This window comes from Haematobia irritans, chromosome 5, assembly GCF_050003625.1.
Source record: "Haematobia irritans isolate KBUSLIRL chromosome 5, ASM5000362v1, whole genome shotgun sequence".
Classification (NCBI taxonomy): Eukaryota; Metazoa; Arthropoda; class Insecta; order Diptera; family Muscidae; genus Haematobia; species Haematobia irritans.
In genome coordinates, this window is record NC_134401.1 from 102,905,948 (window position 1) to 102,928,501 (window position 22,554).

The 22,554-nt window shown below is 34.8% G+C and overlaps 2 protein-coding genes across 4 annotated transcripts in view; one reads left to right on the forward strand and one right to left on the reverse strand.

The window, feature by feature from the left end:
- LOC142241732 (prolyl endopeptidase) overlaps positions 1–22,554 on the reverse strand; it is a 53,917-nt gene that overhangs the window by 6,905 nt on the left and 24,458 nt on the right. The window lies entirely within an intron of this gene.
- Mp20 (muscle-specific protein 20 transgelin) lies at positions 11,741–13,051 on the forward strand. Its single transcript, XM_075313518.1, has 3 exons — positions 11,741–11,899; positions 12,120–12,452; positions 12,516–13,051. Exons 1-3 carry the CDS (start codon positions 11,870–11,872, stop codon positions 12,705–12,707), a joined length of 555 nt encoding a protein of 184 aa, XP_075169633.1. The 5' UTR covers positions 11,741–11,869; the 3' UTR covers positions 12,708–13,051.

Here is a 22,554-nt window from a genome sequence, read left to right on the forward strand (position 1 = left end):
GAATATGATCACCTCAAACATGTTTCAAGAGCAAAATGTTATTTTTGGATGGTGACCATGTAACATGTTCGCTGCAACCATGTTATTTTCTCCGAAATTGTGTATCTGTTTTCTGAAAACATGTTATGTTTGCCGAGAAAACAACATTTTTGCCACAAACATTTTACATGGTCACCATCCAAAAATAACATTTTGCTCTTGAAACATGTTTGAGGTGATCATATTCGTTCTCTGGGTGTACTACTAATGGCCATTTTCATGTAGCTCCGTTAGGCTTTAACTGTCAGTTAACAAAAAGTAAATTCCAAATATATTCTCTCCGGTTAACTTTAACTGAAAAATTGTCGGCAGTTAAGTTCCTAACTGGCATATGGAATATATAGGCAAGATGACAGCTATGTTCATAAACCGGTTAAAAAGTTCGTTAGTTAACGGAGCACTAACGGAGCTTCATGAAAATGGGCGTAAGTCTGGCAAGCGAACGTCTTTTTCCGAAAGAAGATCGAATCTGTATGGAGAAAATTTAGAAAAAATCATTCTATAATTGTTTTTATACCCTGCGCCACACTGTGGGTCCCTGAGTCGATATAACCATGTCCGTCTGTCCCTCCGTCCGTCCGTCTAGGTCGCAATTTAAGTCCAATCGCCTTCAAATTTGGCAAATGTTCCTAATTTGGGTCAGAATAGAACCCTATTGATTTTGGAAGAAATCGGTTCAGATTTAGATATAGCTCCCATATATATCTTTCGCCCGATATGCACTAATATGGACCCAGCAGCCAGAGTTTTATACCGATTTGCTTGAAATTTTGTACAAACATAACACTTAGTCGTATAGTCAAGTATGCAAAATTTGATTGAAATCGGTTCAGATTTAGATATAGCTCCCATATATATCTTTCGCCCGATGTGGACTTATATGTCCCCGGAAGCCAGATTTTTGGCCGAATTTGGTTGAAATTTTGCACTAGGAGTACAATTAATATTATAGTCAAGTGTGCAAAATTTGATTGAAATCGGTTCAGATTTAGATATAGCTCTCATATATATCTTTCGCCCGATATGGACTAATATGGTCCTACAGGCCAGAGTTTTGGCCCTATTTGGTTGAAATTTTGCACAGGGAGTAGATTTAGCATTGTAGCTATGCGTGCCAAATTTGGTTGAAATCGATTCAGATTTAGATATAGCCCCATATATATCTTTCGCCCGATATGCACTCACCAGAAGAAGGACCCAGAAGCCAGAGTTTTATCCCGATTAGCTTGATATTTTGCACAAGGAGTACAATTGGTAGTATAGCCATGTGTGCCAAATTTGATTGAGATCGGTTCAGATTTAGATATAGCTTCCATATATATTTTTCGCCCGATATGGACTTATATGACCCCAGAAACTAGAGTTTTGGCCCAATTTGGTTGAAATTTTGCACTAGGAGTATAATTAGTAATATAGTCATGTGTGCCAAATTTGATTGAAATCGGTTCAGATTTAGATATAGCTGCCATATATATGTTTTTCTGATTTCGACAAAAATGGTCAAAATACCAACATTTCCTTGTTAAACGCCACTGCTTAGCCGAAAAGTTGTAAAAATGACTCTAATTTTCCTAAACTTCTAATACATATATATTGAGCGATAAATCATAAATAAACGTTTGCGAAGTTTCCTTAAAATTGCTTCAGATTTAAATGTTTCCCATATTTTTATACCCACCACCATAGAATGGTGACGGGGGTATAATAAGTTTGTCATTCCGTTTGTAACGCATTGAAATATCGATTTCCGACTATATAAAGTATATATATTCTTGATCAGGGAGAAATTCTAAGACGATATAGGCATGTCCGTCTGTCCGTCTGTCTGTCTGTCTGTCTGTCTGTCTGTCTGTCTGTTGTAATCACTCTACAGTCTTCAATAATGAAGCAATCGTGCTGAAATTTTGCACAAACTCGTCTTTTGTCTGCAGGCAGGTCAAGTTCGAAGATGGGCTATATCGGTCCAGGTTTTGATATAGTCCCCATATAAACCGACCTCCCAATTTGGGGTCTTTGGCTTATAGAAACCGTAGTTTTCATCCAATTTGCCTGAAATTTAAAATCTGGAAGTATTTTAGGACTATAAAAAGGTGTGCCCAAAATGGTGAGTATCGGTCCATGTTTTGGCATAGCCCCCATATAGACCGATCTCCCGATTTTATTTCTTGGGTTTCTAGAATCCGTAATTTTTATCCAATTTGCCTGAAATTTAAAACCTAGAGGTGTTTTAAGACCACAAAGAGGTGTGCTAAAAATGGTGAGTATCGGTCCATGGTTTGGTATAGCCCCCGTATAGACCGATCTCCCGATTTTACTTCTTGGGCTTATAGAAACCGTAGTTTTTGTCCAATTTGCCTGAAATTGAAGTTCTAGAAGTATTTTAGAACCATTAAGAGGTGCGCCAAAAATGGTGAGTATAGGTCCATGTTTTGGTATAGCCCCCATATAGACCGATCTCCCGATTTTACTTCTTTGGCTTATAAAAACCGTAGTTTTTATCCAATATGCAGGAAATTTAAAATCTGGAGGTGTTTTAAGACCGTAAAAAGGTGTACCAAAAATGGTGAGTATCGGTCCATGTTTTGGTATAGCCCCCATATAGACCGATCTCCCGATTTTACTTCTTGGGCTTCTAGAATCGTAATTTTTATCCAATTTGCCTGAAATTTAAAATCTAGAGGTGTTTTAAGACCATAAAGAGGTGTACCAAAAATGGTGAGTATCGGTCAATGGTTTGGTATAGCCCCCATATAGACCGATCTCCCGATTTCACTTTTTGGGCTTATAGAAACCATAGTTTTTGTCCGATTTAGAGCCCCGATTTGAATTCATCAAAAATGTTAAAATATATGACGGATATAGTAATACCAGCTCAGTTTTATATATATCCTTGTAGACCTATAGTCCTAGAGAGACTAAAGTTAAAAAAATTAAAAAGAAAATTCGTGCTGTTTTGTATTTGTGTGACCAAGATTCGAACCAAGGATTTTCTAATTTCAAAGCAAAAACGTTACCCACAGAGCCACGTTTCTCATTTCAGTATACAATATACAGTATACAATAATGTGTTGCAAAGTCTCTTTATTTAGCAGCGAATTAATGATCTTTCAATGCTTTCAATGAAGTAAAGCGCTGAAACGCGCAGTGAGATTAATGTAACCAACACAGACCACATGAATATGGTGTCAACCCATTACTGGGGTAGCATTTCTTTTAGTGCGAAAATACGAGTTTACAGTTCTGTACGGTTGTCTTTTATATTTCATTTTTTATACCCACCACCATAGAATGGTGACGGGGGTATAATAAGTTTGTCATTCCGTTTGTAACACATCGAAATATCGATTTCCGACTATATAAAGTATATATATTCTTGATCAGGGAGAAATTCTAAGACGATATAGCCATGTCCGTCTGTCCGTCTGTCCGTCTGTCTGTCTGTCTGTCTGTTGTAATCACGCTACAGTCTTCAATAATGAAGCAATCGTGCGGAAATTTCGCACAAACTCGTCTTTTGTCTGCAGGCAGGTCAAGTTCGAAGATGGGCTATATCGGTACAAGTTTTGATATAGCCCCCATATAAACCGACCTCCCGATTTGGGGTCTTGGGCTTATAAAAACCTTAGTTTTTATCCAATTTGCCTGAAATTGGAAATCTAGAGGTATTTTATGACAACAAAGAGGTGTGTCAAAAATGGTGAGTATCGGTCGATGTTTTGGTATAGCCCCCATATAGACCGATCTCCCGATTATGTTTCTAGGGCTTCTAGAATCGGTAGTTTCTATCCAATTCGCCTGAAATTGGAAATCTAGAGGTATTTTAGCACCATAAAGAAGTGTGCCAAAAATGGTGACTATCGGTTGATGTTTAGGTATAGCCCCCATATAGACCGATTTCCCGATTTTACTTCTTGAGCTTCTAGAATCCGTAGTTATTATCCATTTTGGTTGAAATTTGAAATCTAGAGGTATTTTAGGACCATAAAGAGGTGTGCTAAAAATGGTAAGTATCGGTCCAGGTTTTGGTATATCCCCCATATAGACCGATCTCCCGATATGTGGTCTTGGGCTTATAGAATCCGTAGTTTTTATCCAATTTGCCTGAAATTGGAAATCTAGAGGTATTTTAGAGCAATAAAGAGATGTGCCGAAAATGATGAGTATCGGTCCATATTTTGGTATAACCCCCATATAGACCGATCTCCAGTTTTTACTTCTTGGGCGTCTAAAATCTGTAGTTTTTATCCAATTTGCCTGAAATTAGAAATCAAGAGGTATTTTAAACCCCTAAAGAAGTGTGCTGAAAATGATGAGTATCGGACTATGTTTTTATATAGCCCCCATATAGACCGATCTCAAGATTTTATTCTTGGGCTTATAGAAACCGTAGTTTTTATCCAACTTGTCTCAAATTGGAAATCTAGAGGTATTTTAGGACCATAAAAAGGTATGCCGAAAATGGTGAGTATAGGTCCATGTTTTGATATAGCCATCAGATAGACCGATCTCCCGATATTACTTTTTGGGCTTCTAGAAACCGTAATTGTTGTCCACTTTGCCTGAAGTCGAAAATCTGGAGGTTTTTAGGAATATAAATAGCTGTGCAAGAAATGACTTTATTTTTTAGGCTTCTAGAATCCGTAATTTTTATCTAACTTGCCTGAAATGAGAAATCTAGAGGTATTTTAGGACCTTAAATATGAGAGCCGAAAATGGCGTGTAGTGGTCCATGTTTTGGTTTATCTCCCAAATAGACCGATCTCACGATTTTACTTCTTGGGCTTTTAGAAACCATAGTTTTTTTCAAATTTGCATGAAATGTTAAATCTAGAAGTATTTTAGGAACATAAAGAGGTGTGCCGAAAATAGTGAATATCGGTCCATGTCCATGCACTGATAATGAAAATTGCTTGAAACTGAATTATAGTTTCCAGATTTTACTTCTGGTAATCATTTAAATAATGGGGGTAAAAATCTACAGATGTTAGATTTTAAATCAAGGCGTTATTTCATCGTTTTCTTGCACACGATGTTTATGATTCCTCTTAAACTCAAACAAATATGGTTCTTATAAATCCAGAATCTGATCTAGTCTACATAGGTAAAATCTTTGAATTTATCTTCGGGAAGTGTACGGGTTGAACTGATCTGCTTGTCATCAAATCCCCCTGAAATTTTCACAGGAAACTATAATATTTGATTCATGGTGGTGGGTATTTAAAATTCGGCCCGGCCGAACATACTGCTTTATATACTTGTTTTTACTAAAATTGTGTTCCACCCTAGTGCATTAGCCAACTTCAATTTTGAGTCTATAGATTTTATAAAAGTCTAGCAAATTCTGTCCAAATCGAGTGATATTTAAATGTATGTAATTGGGACAAACCTTTATATATAACCCCCCAACGCATTTGACGGATGTGATATGGTATCGAAAATTTAGATCTACAAAGTGGTGCAGGGTATAATATAGTCGGGCCCGACCGACTTTAGACTTTCCTTACTTGTTTTTTTATGACTTTGAAGCCATAAAATAGGCTAATATTGAACTAAAGTACTCCAAACTTAATTAATTTAAAAATGTAAGAAAATATTGAATTTTTTGGGGAACAACGGCTTCCATAAAAAAGAACCACTTCGATCGAGCTCTACTTCACTAAAAATATTATTTAAATGTGTCTTCTATGCTAAGCAAAAATGGCATTCGTATTTTAAGGACTTGCAATCTTTTGCGCTCACTACAATATTTTCTCAGTGTATGGTAGGATGTGTATACTTTTAGCGGTAGTTGCAGATGTCTTGAATCTCGGTATCCATGGAATAGTTTTTTCAGGAACCAATTTTATTTGTAGCAAGTCAAAAAAAAAATCTACCAAATATTTTCAATTTTAAAGTCACTTTTATAAAAAAGCTTTAAAAACGTATTGATCAAAGTGCCCAATATAATTTATTTCATCTTTTATCTTCAATATTATAAATTCTCTTCTCTTATTGAAAAACACACAACAAATTCATATTTTTGATATTGCATTTCTTGCATCTCTTTTGGAAAATTGATTTCATATTAAATAATTTTTGATATATTGAAAAATTGATATGAATTTCGTAATTCATTTCACCAACAAGTTGCCACTTGAAGTAAACACTGTGTTATTTTGTTTCGTCTGAATGCAACAAGAAAATTCAATAATTTTGTTTTTTCTTAAAGATTTTTCAGTTTGAAGTGGTGGCCAAGTAGTCAGCCGGCCGGCCAACATCATCCTACGCTAAAGTGCCATCGTATAAAAATAGCAAATATGAAAAATTTTCTCACATTTAATGGGCGTTGAGGATTTTATGTGTTAAATTTAAATTGATGACTGATGGAAGATATGGTTATTTCTAAATAGTGGGAAAATCATGTTTTTTCATGTTTCTCTGTAAAATAAAATTAATAATAACAATAATTTGACTTGTTAAGGGATACCGAATTTCGTAATGCATATCTACATATGGAGAAAAACATGACACACTTATTATAGTGTATTTAGATTTTTTTTTAAAGAATTTTCGAAACACTAAAGAAGAAAATAGTTTTATAAACATATAAAAATTTGTTATAAGAATGATATTTTTTTTTTTGATTTATAATAATAACAAATAATTTGAGGCAATAGAAGTGTGGAATATATTAAACATTTGATCAATGAAATAGTTTTCCATAAGCAGTTTTAAAGGCCTTTGAAGGGAATAGTAACGATAAGCAAATTTACAGAATTTGACCAATCCTCATTCCTTCCTGTAATTCTGGAGTGGTTAACTAAACTACCATAAGAAGTGAGATTTACAAAAAACACGAAAACATATTAAATTAAATAAAATATAAATTATTAGACTACATATTATTGGAATATTTATTCAATCCTGTTGGACAAGAAGATTAAGGGAATTGATACTATTAAGTTATTGAAAAGAAAATGACAGATACGAATTTACACAAGCCTGACTATACACATATTTCATCGATACCTAATTCGAATTTCCATAGCTTTTATTTTGGGTCATATATGCTAATTTCAAATTAAAGTTACATACGAGAATTATTGTTACCGAATTGAACCATTTTTCACCACCGTGCATCCTTTGCAAAGATTATCTCTGGTCTTTATACACTTCACCACTACTCTGGTACTGGATATAATATGTTTGTGCATTTGTATGTAGCGCCAAGAAGAACCAGTTTGAGACCAATAGTATACCGATCTTTGAGTGAAACCTGAGCACCGTAAAAAACAATCAGTTAAGTCGTTCAGATTTAGATTTAGGGAGCCACCGTGGTGCAATGGTTGGCATGCCCGCCTTGCATACAGAAAGTCGTGGGTTCGATTCCTGCTTCGACCGAACACCAAAAAGTTTTTCAGCGGTGGATTATCCCACCTCGGTAATACTGGTGACATTTCTGAGTGTTTCAAAGCTTCTCTAAGTGGTTTCACTGTAATGTGGGACGCCGTTCGGACTCGGCTATAAAAAGGACGTCCCTTGTCATTGAGCTTAACATGGAATCGGACAGCACTCAGTGATCAATGTGGTATAACAATGGACTGAATAGTCTAAGTGAGCCTGATACATCGGGCTGTCACCTAATCATGTGGTGAAAATACGGTATTTCATTTTTATATCCTCCACCATAGGATGGGGAGTATATTAACTTTGTCATTACGTTTGTAACAAATCGAAATATTGCTCTAAGACCCCATAAAGTATATATATATATATATATATATATATATATATATATATATATATATATATATATATATATATATATATATATATATATATATATATATATATATATATATATATATATATATATATATATATATATATATATATATATATATATATATATATATATATATATATATATATATATATATATATATATATATATATATATATATATATATATATATATATATATATATATATATATATATATATATATATATATATATATATATATATATATATATATATATATATATATTCTGGGTCGTGGTGAAATTCTGAGTCGATCTGAGCATGTCCGTCCGTCCGTCCGTCTGTTGAAATCACGCTAACTTCCAAACGAAACAAGCTATCGACTTGAAACTTTGCACAAGTAGTTGTTATTGATGTAGGTCGGGTGGTATTGCAAATGGGCCATTCGGTCCACTTTTACGTATAGCCCCCATATAAACCGATCCCCCGATTTGGCTTGCGGAGCCTCTAAGAGAAGCAAATTTCATCCGATCCGGCTGAAATTTGGTACATGGTGTTAGTATATGGTCTCTAACAACCATGCAAAAATTGGTCCACATCGGTCCACTTTTACGTATAGCCTTATATAAACGGACCCCCAAATTTGGCTTGCGAATCCTCTAAGAGAAGCAAATTTCATCCGATCCGGCTGAAATTTGGTACATGGTGTTAGTATATGGTCTCTAATGATCATGCAAAAATTATATATAGCCCCCATATAAACCGATCCCCCGATTTGGCTTGCGGAGCCTCTAAGAGAAGCAAATTTCATCCGATCCGGCTGAAATTTGGTACATGATGTTAATATATGGTCTCTAATGACCATACAAAAATTGGTCCACATCGGTCCATAATTATATATAGCCTCCATATAAACCGATCACCAGATTTGACCTCCGGTGCCTCTTGGAAGACCAAAATTCATCTGATTCAGTTGAAATTTGGTACGTGGTGTTAATATATGTCGTCATACACCCATGCAAAAATTGGTCGAAATCGGTCCATAATTATATATAGGTCCTATATAAACCGATCCCCAGATTTGACCTCCGGAGCCTCTTGGAAGAGCAAAATTCATCCGATTCGGTTGAAATTTGGTACCTGAAGTTAGTATATGGTATCCAACAACAATGCAGGAATTGGTTCATATCAGTCCATAATTATATATAGGCCCCATATAAGCGACCCGCATATTTCAATTCTGGCTCTCTACGTATTGTCTAATACATACCACGTATGGACTAACTCACAATTTAGAAAACGATGTTAAGAAGTTTTAATATACCACAACCCAAATAATTCGATTGTCCATGACAGTCTTTCGTAGAAGCTTCTACGCAATCCATTGGAGGGTACATAAGATTCGGCCTGGCCGAACTTACGGCCGTATATACTTGTTTTATATCTGGTGGGGAAGGGGATCCTCGACCTTGCCCAACTTTTTGAAAATTGGAACAAAATTATCCGATATTCTTGAAATTTTCAGGGAAGGTTGAAGGGGAGTCTAGGCAAAGAACAGATACTCTATTTTTCGATATTTGATCGAGGAGGGGGACCTGCCCTTTGTCCGACAATGAAAAAACTAAAGTTGGTCGACTTACTGAAATTTTACGGAGAACTTGGGCGAGATTATGAAATTTATATGAGGTATATGATTTTTTAATATTTGGTCGGGGAAAAATAAAAGGGCACAGGGATACCTCATTTCTCCTCAAGTACATACCGTGAAACAATTAAACTTTTCCAATTTACTTGAAATTTACAGAGGATGTGGGGTAGGGTTCTATTATTATAATGGATATCTGATTTTGTGTTATTCGAAAAGGAAGAGGGGCCTTCCCTTGCCCTGCTGTTTAAAATTTGGGCTTACAATTTGCTTGAGATTTTCTGGGACGTCTACACAATACGCGCTATATCCTTTTTCGATATTTGGACGGGGAGGGAGACCTCCTCTAAAACTGAAAAAAAAACTAGAATTCTCAAGTTTACTTGAAATTTACAAAGGTCGTAGGGGGAAGGTTTTGAAACCATATGGTGTACTTGAGTTTTGGGTATTTGGACGGGAACTTTCTCCTTGCCTCACACTATGAAACTTGAAGGAAAGTTAACAGATTTTCTTGGAATTTGCAGAGAAAGTAACGTCCCTTTACAAAAACTAGAGCAAAATCTAACCTTCTCCGATTTACGTGAAATTGAGAGAAGATGATTAAATTTATACAGGGTAAATAATTTTTCGATATCTGGTTGGGGAAAGGGAATAGTGAAGTTGGGTAGTTTGTGAAATGAATGAAGGGTACGTGAATTAACGATATCTGGTCGAGGAGGAGGGAAGGAGGGGGATTCCCTTTTGCCCGATTTTTTGAAAATAGAAAGTAGAGGATTGTCGGTAAATGGGAACTCATAATTTTATGATTTTTTAACATGCTTCGGTCAGACTTTTTTAAGCAAAAAACTTAAATTTAGTTGAAGTTGGCAGGCAACGTAGAGGGTGCTACATTTTTCAAATTTTCTACAGAAATAAAATGTTGACAAAATTTTCTATAGAAATAAAATTTTGATAAAATTTTCTACATAAATAAAATTTTGACAAAATTTTCTGTATTAGAAATTTTGATTTTATTCGATCTTTCGTTTATTCAATAGAAAATAATTATTCAAACTTGAGATCGTAACGTAATGAATAATTATTTTCTATCAAAATTTTCTATATAAATAAAATTTTGACAAAATTTTCTATAGAAATAAAATTTTGACAAAATTTTCTATATAAATAAAATTTTGATAAAATTTTCTATATAAATAAAATTTTGACAAAATTTTCTAAAGAAATAAAATTTTGACAAAATTTTCTATAGAAATAAAATTTTGACAAAATTTTCTATATAAATAAAATTTTTATGCAATACTTATCATAGTTTCGGCTATAGGTCGATTAAAAAACATAGCATTGATGTTTTTATTTAAGTTTTATTTATATGTAAAACAGAATGTGAAGCTGTGCACACCAGAATAAATCCTTGAAAACGGTTTTGACGAAGTCAACCGAAATATTGGAAATAAAACTTAAATAAAAACATCAATCCTACGTTTTTTAATCGACCTATAGCCGAAACTATGATAAGTATTGCATAAAAATAAAATAAAAAGGTCAACGATAATCAATCAGAAATAAAATTTGACAAAATTTTCTATAGAAATAAAATTTTGACAACATTTTCTATAGAAATAAAATTTTGACAAAACTTTCTATAGAAATAAAAGTTTGACAAAATTTTCTATAGAAATAACATTTTGACAAAAATTTCTATAGAAATAAAAGGCCGTTAAATCGCAATAAGGCCCTTAAATTCCGAATAAACGCCCGTGATATCATTGCAAATATAGGATTGGAGTGCGTGTGCCGTTGTTGGTCAAGAAAAAAGTGTAACGTGTGTATGTTAATTATAAACTGAACACTCATCTTTGACACTCAATTTCCAATAGAAAATCAAAAATAAAAAAAAAAATCGGAAAATTTTCCTTAACTTTGCACTTGGTAAAGATGACGATACCGTATGTGGTGAATGGAAATATGTGCCTCAAGATGACGATAATGATGATTTTGAATTTGAATTTTCCCATCGAATAAAATGAAAAACGCCCACATGTTGGTGTGAGATTTGTTTTTTTTTTTTTTTTGTTTACGTCGTTGCTCCTCTGCTTCTCTTGAGAATCTACAAAAATGGTGAGATATATTTTTGGAAAATTCTTGAAATTTTCTATAATCTCTAATGTGTATGCTACGAATTGTGGATATGTTGAGGTGAAATGGGGAAAGGTGTTTCGTACGCCCCCCCTCATTTGAAAATGTGTGGAAATTTTGGTGAGAGTATTACAAAGTTGAGTGGAATTTTTGGGGTGATAATGCAAATAACGGTCATAACGACGCTATTGGCATTTATAAAGTCAAGAATCGAAGAGGATCGGCATCAGTCAACATTGGATATTCTTCAAGTGAAGAACTATAGCCTAGAAGTTTAAAGAAACAAACCAAAAAACAAAAACAAACATGTCTCTTGAACGTGCTATCAAAGCCAAGGTGAATAAAAAGTGCTAAAAAATGAAATCAAAAAGGAGCCAAAAAAAGTGAAAAATGAAAAAAAAATCCTGGATTCAAAATCTTTTCCGCAATTTTAAATAAAAAAATTGAAAAGGAATTATTAAAAAAATATATAAAGGCTCAATATTTATTACTCGTACAAGTGAAAGTGCTTTTATTTTTTTTTTTCCTAATATGTGCTTGTGTTTAACATTTCCAGATCGCTGGCAAGCGTAATCCTGAGATGGACAAAGAAGCCCAAGAATGGATTGAAAACATCTTAGGCGAAAAATTCCCCGGTGGTGTTGAATACGAGGAACATCTTAAGGATGGCCAAGTTTTGTGCAATCTGATCAATGTTTTGGCTCCCGGATCCGTTGCCAAGATCAACTCCTCCGGTGGTCAATTCAAAATGATGGAAAACATTAACAACTTCCAAAAGGCTCTTAAGGCTTATGGTGTCCCTGATTTGGATGTCTTCCAAACTGTAGATTTGTGGGAAAAGAAGGATATTGCCCAAGTCACAAACACCATCTTTGCTTTGGGTCGTGCTGTAAGTATTCACGGATGGATGATCGTCTCTGCCAGCTAACTAATGGCTCCTTTTCTCTTATAGTGCTACAAACACCCCGAATTCAAAGGTCCCTTCTTGGGCCCCAAGCCCGCTGATGAATGCAAGCGTGAATTCACTGAAGAACAATTGAAGGCTGGTCAAACTGTCATTGGCTTGCAAGCTGGCCAAAACAAGGGTGCCACCCAATCTGGCCAAAATATCGGTGCCAGCCGCAAGATCTTGTTGAACAAGTAAATTCCAATTTACAAACAGCCATTTTTTATTTTTTATATAAGTTAAGATTGTTTTTAATTTGAATTCCTTAAAACAAATTACACTCAACCAAAAGAAAAAGAGATACACAAATCCCCTTACACCCACACACATACACACACTCAACACAAACATAAAGAAAAATTGTAGAAAAAAATGGAAATTATAATTTTTTGTATTTTATATAAAGTAAACATAAGTCTATGTTTAAGTTATTTTATATAAATCAAGCCAAAGAAAAAAACTTAAAATTAGTAAGAAAGATAATAATAATAAAGAAACGCGTTTCAAAAAAAATGAACTGAAAACAAAACACCTCACAACCACTTTTCAATAGCATTTTCATTTTTTAATCATAGGATAATTGTGTAGAAGTGTATGAAAAAGGGCACAGTATTTACAGCTGTTATAAAAAAATTATAATTAAATAGGTCTTTTGGGCAATCCTTAGCCCAATACGGTCTTCACCCAAAAAATCCTCAAATTATTACAATTTATTTTTTCCATTGCAATATTAAATTATTTTTATTACAATTGTTGGAAAACAATCCCAGGAATAATAATTCATAATTTTTCTAAATTAATTTTCCGTTCTAATTTTAATTAATTAATTGAGGTTATTGAAAACGAAATCGTTTTATTTAATTCACAGTTTATAAATAATTATTTTATTTATTTATTTAATATTTATATTTATAAATAAATTACCAGCGTAAGGGAGATAATTATTTTCCTTTATTTAATTTAGTTAAATAGAATTTATTTTAATTTTATTTGATTTGCTTCAACATAATGTGATTCAATGGACTTAATTTAATTTAATAATTGAATACTATAATGTATACCCAGCAAAAAAAGAGCTTCCAAAAAAGTAGTTTGGATCCCCAATCTGTGATCCGGAAGTAGTGCAAATTTGGATCTCCAATGAATTTTACACGGGCTTGTCATAGGACGGAAGTACTCCTTTTTTGGATCCTTTGCATTACTTTAGAAGTTGTGCCCCGGAAGTTAATTTGAATGAAGAAATTTAAAAAGCGAAAAAAAAATTTTTTTCAACCAATTTCACTTTTTTATCCATATGTTTTTTTACACTATTTTTTTTTTCTATTATCTAACAATTTGAAAAACTTTTTCGCTCCGACCAGGGATTGAACCTGGGTTTGCTGGCACCATAACAGAACGCCTTAGCACATTCAGCCACAAACGCCATTGAACATAAAGCGTCGAAAGGTCAATTCAAATGTTTGTGATATGATCGTAAGACGACACCAAGGAATAACATTCTAATTGCTTCTCGAGATGTTCTTTATTAGTATGAACGAAAAAATAAGAAACGCAGGTTCAAATCTCACCAGCGGCAATTTTTTTTATCAAATATTTTTCTAAAAAATTATTTTTTTATGTTATGCATCATTTTTATTTTTTATTTTCGGCATATATTTTCGTATAAATATATATATTTTTTTAATTACAAATCAACAAAAAAATTAAAAATTCTCGTAATTTGCAAAATCTTCTCAAAAGAACTTCCATGGAAGCGAAAAAGTCAAACGGCACAGGTTCAAATCCCAGCGGGGATGAAATTTATTTTTTATTATTATTATTTTTTTTTTACTTTTTTATTAATTTTCTATTTTTTTATTAGTTTTCTATTTTTTTTATTTAATTGTCCAAAATTTGCACTTAAAATACCCTGATTGCGTTGTTTTTAATACTTGTCCGAAAGGACTGCATCGGAAGTAGAAACAAATCATTGGGGGATCCCAAGATGCGCTTTAGAAGAAATGGACTTGTCCAAAAGGACTGCATCGGAAGTTGAAGAAACTCGATGGGGGATCCTGAGATGGGCTTTAAAAGAAATGTTTGTGGAAGAACTTCCATTTTTTTGCTGGGTATATAATATAACTCATTTGGGCTATGTCGTTTGTTTTGATATCAGGCTATTATAAAAAGTTAATTTAATGATAGCTTGATCCAATTTAATCCATTTTAATATTGTTTAACTTATTTTTAGTTTTATTTAGTTTAATTTAATTTTTTTATGTGGTGCTATCCATGTTTTTTATACCCTCCACCATAGGATAGGGGGTATATTAACTTTGTCATTCCGTTTGTAACACATCGAAATATTGCTCTAAGACCCCATAAAGTATATATATTCTGGGTCATGGTGAAATTCTGAGTCGATCTAAGCATGTCCGTCCGTCTGTTGAAATCACGCTAACTTTCAAACGAAACAAGCTATCGACTTGAAACTTGTCACAAGTAGTTGTTATTGATGTAGGTCGGATGGTATTGCAAATGGGCCATATCGGACCACTTTTACGAATAGCCCCCATATTAACCGACGCTCAGATTTGGCTTTCGGAGCCTCTAAGAGAAGCAAATTTCATGCGATCCGGCTGAAATTTGGTACATGGTGTTAGTATATGGTCTCTAATAACCACGCAAAAATTGGTCCACATCGGTCCATAATTATATATAGCCCCCATATAAGCCGATCCCCCGATTTGAAATTTGGTACGTGGAGAAATTTGGTACATTGCGCTAGTATATGGCCGCTAACAACAATGGCAAAATTGGTCTATAGTTATCTATAGGCGATCCCCAATCTACCAAAATTTTATGCCTATAGAAAATTTTGTCAAAATTTTATTACTAAAGGGTGATACGGTCAAAATTTGGTCAATATAAACTTGAGGTATTTCTTTCAATTTTGCATTTAAAACACCTGAACACCCCTCATTTTGAAGGTGTGTGTGTGTGTAGAATGTTGCTCCTATTTTGATTTTGGAATTCACTCTTCAGTTGTCAAAATGCCGTCCAAGCAAGAAGAGCAGCGTATCAAAATTTTGCTCGCGCATCGCGAAAATCCGAGCTAATCGCACGCAAAGCTGGCAAAAACGCTAAAAGTTGCCAAATCAACCGTTACAAATTTAATTAAAGTGTTTGGGGAACGTTTGTCGACAGCCAGGAAGTCTGGATCGGGGGGAAATCGAAAACCGGAAGCCGCTGAGACGACAAAGAGAGTTGCCGGTAGTTTCAAGCGAAACCCTAACCTCTCTCTCCGAGATGCCGCAAATAAGCTGGGTGTATCGTCTACAACCGTGCATCGAGCCAAAAAACGAGCTGGACTATCGACTTACAAGAAGGTAGTGACTCCAAATCGCGATGATAAACAAAATACGACGGCCAAAGCGCGATCCCGGAGGCTGTACACGACGATGCTGACGAAGTTTGACTGCGTGGTAATGGACGACGAAACCTACGTCAAAGCCGACTACAAGCAGCTTCCGGGACAGGAGTTTTATACGGCAAAAGGAAGGGGAAAGGTAGCAGATATTTTCAAGCACATAAAACTGTCAAAGTTCGCAAAGAAATATCTGGTTTGGCAAGCCATCTGTACCTGTGGCTTGAAAAGCAGCATTTTCATAGATTCCGGGACTGTCAACCAAGAAATTTACGTGAAAGAGTGTTTGAATAAACGTCTGCTGCCTTTCCTGAAGAAACACGGTTGTTCCGTACTGTTTTGGCCGGATTTGGCATCTTGCCATTACGGTAAAAAGGCCATGGAGTGGTACGCCGCCAACAACGTGCAGGTGGTTCCCAAGGACAAGAACCCTCCCAACACGCCAGATCTCCGCTTAATTGAGAAATACTGGGCTATTGTCAAGCGGAACTTAAAGAAGACCAAAAAACTGCTAAGGACGAGCAGCAGTTCAAGGCAAACTGGATTTCTGCGGCGAAGAGGGTGGACAAGGTGGCTGTACAAAATCTGATGGCAGGAGTCAAGCGTGAGTCCCGGCAATTCGGATTTGGAAAAGCGAAAGCCTAACTGAATATTTTTCCTGAATTTTATACTAATTAAACTTGAAAAAGAAATTTATTTTGATTTTTTAAATAAACGATTTCACCGATTTACACGCGTTTTCCCTTGACCAAATTTTGACCGTATCACCCTTTATAGAAAATTTTGTCAAAATTTTATTTCTATACAAAATTCGGCCTGACCGAACTTACGACCGTATATACTTGTTATTTTTTTATTTATTTATTATTAAAACTTATTACAATTAACACTGTCCCGCGAAGCCACTTACACGCAAAGAAAAAAACGTTTGGAAAACGTGTACCGAAAACGTTTTTCTTTTGTTAGAGTTTGTTGAATTGCTTCGAAAATGTTAAACTTTTATCACCAAAAAAATTCGTTTGTTACAAAATTTTTATTTTTTCAATAAAAAAAGTTATTTTTGAAACAACAACACAGTCCATTTCGTTTATATCAAACACTGTTCTTTTTTTACTTTAGGTCTTTAATAAGACACATTTTACAGTTCAAAATTTAATATACTACAATGTAATGTTGAACATTTTTTCGGAATCTTCCGAACATATCTGGAATATATGTAAAAAAACCAAAAAAAAAAAACTTTGGTCGAAGCAGGGATCGAACCCACGACCCTTGGCATGCAAGTCGGACGTAGCAACCACTGCTCCACGGTACCAAACTAAATGTTTGTTTCTGTTAAATAAACTTTGTTTATTCGGTTCGTGGGCACCGCAAGCTATGCTATATAAATATAACTTATATGGATATTTATCTATTGATGACCATAACAGGTAGAGGTGTGCACGTGAGTAATATTTTACTCACGCTCACGCACACTCACGACGGAAAAATCTTACTCACGCACACTCACGCACGATATTGTTTGGTAGGACTCACGCTAACGCACACTCACGAAAAGAAAATTTGTACTCACGCACACTCACGCACGAAAATGTCGTGACTCACGAAAAATACCGTGACTCACGAAAAATATCGCGACTCACGAAAAATGTCGTGACTCACGAACAATTTTTGAGTAATTTACCTTAGCGAGGCGTCTGAAAACATGAGCATTATTAACATAGAGAGTGCTATTACACTCTTAACATCCCAGGTGAGAAAGATGTGAGGGAAAATGCAATTAGCAAGAAAACAATGTTTTTTTTTTAGTTTGTCTTTATGAAATTGTTTTTACATCCTGGAAAAGAATAAACGTTTGTCACAAAAAGTATATACCTTTCTTCCAAATACATTTCCTTACAACGAAAAGCAAATGAGAAACGAACTTTGTTTGTCTAAAATTTCGTTTGGGAGGAAAGAATTATTTTTTTGCGTGTAGGCTTATCTGCAGGAAAAGTATAAATGATACTCATATTCTAAATTTATTTTATTTAATTTAATTTCTCCACAGTAAAACGTGCAAACTTAAAATTTGAAAATATTGTACCCTTCAATGAGAAGTTCAAATTAAAATTGGATTGAAGTCCCAGAGTACCTTGATTTGGTTCGTTATAAGAACTAAATTATTGCGATTCCGAATATCGGAACATGGGGGACTATATTGTTGTATATTTAGGTTACTGTTATATCAGTATTACATCAGTATTATAAGCGGAATCGGATGAATATTGCAGCCCTGAAGCTCATTCCAAACCTAGAGATGGATTTATATGCGGGGTAAACCCCAGAACCGGTACAGGACGGAGTTAGGTTAAGTATAGTGGTAGCCAATTATTTCTTAGGCTCACTCAGACTACTCAGTTCATTGTGATACCACAAGTGAGACCACTTGGAGAAGCTCAGAAATGTACACTAAAAAAGTGTACCCGGTTCCAAAAAAAGTATACCTGGGAGCCACCGTGGTGCAATGGTTAGCATGCCCGCCTTGCATACACAAGGTCGTGGGTTCGATTCCTGCTTCGACCGAACACCAAACATTTTTTCAGCGGTGGATTATCCCACCCCTTCTCTAAGTGGTTTCACTGCAATGTGGAACGCCGTTCGGACTCGGCTATAAAAAGGAGGTCCCTTGTCATTGAGCTTAACATGGAATCGGGCAGCACTCAGTGATAAGAGAGAAGTTCACCAATGTGGTATCACAATGGACTGAATAGTCTATGTGAGCTTGATACATCGGGCTGCCACCTAACCTAACCTAACCTAACCTGGGCCACAGAATCGGAGAATTGAGTTTTGCGTACTTGATTCAAGAAAAAAAATTTATTTCTTCGTTTTTTTCTTTCGTGTGTTATAAAAGTCCTTTAAAAAACGTGTTAACCACCACTTAAATTTTCAAATTTAGACACGACCTTGATTTCGTTTGAAGAATTATTCAGAATTATTAAAGTCAAGTAGATATTAGTTAAACAAACTATTCTTTCATGTGAGGTATCCATTTTTAAGTCGAATCACTTAACTAAAATGAAACAAGTATGTAAAGTCTAAAGTCGGGCGGGACCGACTATATTATACCCTTCACCACTATGTAGACCAAAATTTGTGTTACCATCTCAACTCCTTCCAATTTGTTGGGAGTTATTACAAATGTTTATATTCCCATATACAAATATTTATATCTTTTTACAACTTTTCGACTTAGCAATGGCGATTTTACAAGGAAAATGTTGATCGAAATCAGAAAAACATATATATGGGAGCTAAATCTAAATCTGAACCGATGTCAACCAAATTTGGCACGCATAGCTACAATGCTAATTCTACTCCCTGTGCAAAATTTCAACTAAATCGGAGGTAAAAATTGGCCTCTGTGGTCATATGAGTGTAAATCGGGCGAAAGCTATATATGGGCGATATATCTAAATCTGAACCGATTTCAACCAAATTTGGCACGTATAGCTACAATGCTAATTCTACTCCCTGTGCAAAATTTCAACTAAATCGGAGCAAAAAATTGGCCTCTGTGGTCATATGAGTGTAAATCGGGCGAAAGCTATATATGGGAGCTATATCTAAATCTGAACCGATTTCAACCAAATTTGGCACGCATAGCTACAATGCTAATTCTACTCCCTGTGCAAAATTTCAACTAAATCGGAGTTAAAAATTGGCCTCTGTGGTCATATGAGTGTAAATCGGGCGAAAGCTATATATGGGAGATATATCCCAATCTGAACCGATTTCAACCAAATTTGACACGCATAGCTACAATGCTAATTCTACTCCCTGTGCAAAATTTCAACTAAATCGGAGCAAAAAATTGGCCTCTGTGGGCAAATGAGTGTAAATCGGGTGAAAGCCATATATGGGAGCTATATCTAAATCTGAACCGATTTGGCTAATATTTTGCAAGTTTTTCGAGACTCATAAAATATTCGGATGTACGGAATTTGAGGAAGATCGGTTGATATACACGCCAATTATGACCAGATCGGTGAAAAATATATATGGCAGCTATATCTAAATCTGAACCGATTTTTTTCAAAATTAATAGGGATCGTCTTTGAGCCGAAAGAGGACCCTATACCAAATTTTAGGATAATCGGACTAAAACTGCGAGCTGTACTTTGCACACAAAAATACATCAACAGACAGACAGACAGACGGACAGACAGACAGACAGACAGACGGACATCGCTAAATCGACTCAGAATTTAATTCTAAGACGATCGGTATACTAAACGATGGGTCTCAGACTTTTCGTTCTTGGCGTTACATACAAATGCACAAACTTATTATACCCTGTACCACAGTAGTGGTGAAGGGTATAAAAACGACTTTAGTGGAAAGTTTACTGATTTTGGATAAGGAAACAAATATATAAGAAAATACGTCTTTTATGCTGAGCAAAATTCGCATTCGTATTTAAAGGACATGAAATATTTAGCCTCACGATAATATTTGTTTCAGAGAAGAGTCAAAGGCGTTTTTTTAAATTTTATCATTTTAAGTTATAACGTTTAATACTTATATGTTAAAGGACTTCACAATTCACAAAGTTATAAAAAGAAATCAAAATTTGTGTTTCGTTTTCAATGTTTTTATACCCTCCACCATAGGATGGGGGTATATTAACTTTGTCATTCCGTTTGTAACACATCGAAATATTGCTCTAAGACCCCATAAAGTATATTCTGGGTCGTGGTGAAATTCTGAGTCGATCTAAGCATGTCCGTCCGTCTGTCCGGCTGTCCGTCCGTCTGTGGAAATCACGCTAACTTCCGAACGAAACTAGCTATCGACTGGAAACTTGGCACAAGTAGTTGTTATTGATGTAGGTCGGATGGTATTGAAAATGGGCCATATCGGCCCACGTTTACGTATAGCCCCCATATAAACCGATCCCCAAATTTGGGTTGCGGAGCCTTCCGGAGCAGCAAAATTCATCCGATCCGGTTGAAATTTGGTACGTGGTCTAAGTATACGGTATCTAACAACCATGCAAAAATTGGTCCATATCGGTCCATAAATATATATAGCTCCCATATAAACCGATCCCCAGATTTGACCTCCGGAGCCTCTTGGAGGAGCAAACTTCATCCTACCCGATTGAAATTTGGTACGTGGTGTTAGTATATGGTCTCTAACAACCATGCAAAAACTGGTCCATATCGGTCCATAATTATATATAGCTCCCATATAAACCTATCCCCAGATTTGACCTCCGGAGCCTCTTGGAGGGGCAAAATTCATCCGATCCGTTTGAAATTGGGTACCTGATGTTAGTATACGGTCTCTAACAAGCATGCAAAAATTGGTCCATATCGGTCCATAATTATATATAGCTCCCATATAAACCGATCCCCAGATTTGACCTCCGGAGCCTCTTGGAGGAGCAAAAGTCATCCGATGCGGTTTAAATTTGGTACATTTCGTTAGTATATGGCCTCTAACAGCCATGTAAAAATTGTCAAATTTTATTACTATAGAAAGTTTTGTCAAAATTTCATTTCTATAGAAAGTTTTGTAAAAAGTTTATTTCTATAGCAATGTTTGTCAACATTTGATTTCCATAGAAAATTTTGTCAAAATTTTATTTCTATAGAAAATTTTGTAAAAAATTTATTTCTGTAGAAAATTTTGTCAACATTTTATTTCTATAGACAATTTTGTCAACATTTTATTTCTATAGAACATTTTGTCAACATTTTATTTCTATAGAAAATTTTGTCAACATTTTATTTCTATAGAAAATTTTGTCAAAATTTTATTGCTATAGAAAATTTTGTCAACATTTTACTTCCATAGAAAATTTTGTCAACATTTTATTTCTATAGAAAATTTTGTCAAGTTTTTATTTCTATAGAAAATTTTGTCAAAATTTTATTTCTATAGAAAATTTTGTCAAACTGAATTATATACGTATTTAATCGGCCTTTTTTTTTGTTTAATATATACCCCTTATGGACTAACTTACAATTTAGAAGACAGTGTTAAAAAGTTTTACGATACCTTGCCATCGGCAAGTGTTATCGCAACCCAAGTAATTCGATTGTGGATGACAGCCTTTAGTAGAAGTTCCTACGCAATCCATGGTGGAGGGTACATAAGATTCGGCCTGGCCGAACTTACGGCCGTATATACTTGTTTTTTTTTTTTTAACAAATTTTCCGATTTCACAAAAACATACATACACACATTCGTTTTTTTTTATGTAGTGACCTCATGGCGACCTTCAAATTTTATTCAAAATCGAAGACATTAATTTTATTAATCTCTTTCATTGACTTTATGAGAAAATCCAGATGGATAGAGAGATAACGAGAGAAATTGAGTGGGTCAATAACATATTGTACCGATATATTAGAGGGAGTATATACACTTTTGTATACATGCCGGCATTTTTTATGGCAATTTCAATCTTGCCTGCATTGATTCCGAAAAAAGATTAAGTCGATTTTTTTACATTATTCTTAACGATGATATTTCACCATAATAACGCATTGGCTACCAATTCGGGCTACGAACTGCAGACCAATCTGCTGTTTGGTCCAGTGCGAGTACTTAAAAAACCTCACCACACATAAATATCAGACGAAGGAG

Bases quoted from the DNA above. Each gene is read 5' to 3' on its own strand.
- Mp20 (XM_075313518.1), top strand. From the start codon at position 11,870: ATGTCTCTTGAACGTGCTATCAAAGCCAAG. The intron at 11,900-12,119 runs GTGAATAAAAAG...TAACATTTCCAG, and splicing joins AACGTGCTATCAAAGCCAAG to ATCGCTGGCAAGCGTAATCC. The intron at 12,453-12,515 runs GTAAGTATTCAC...TTTCTCTTATAG, and splicing joins TCTTTGCTTTGGGTCGTGCT to TGCTACAAACACCCCGAATT.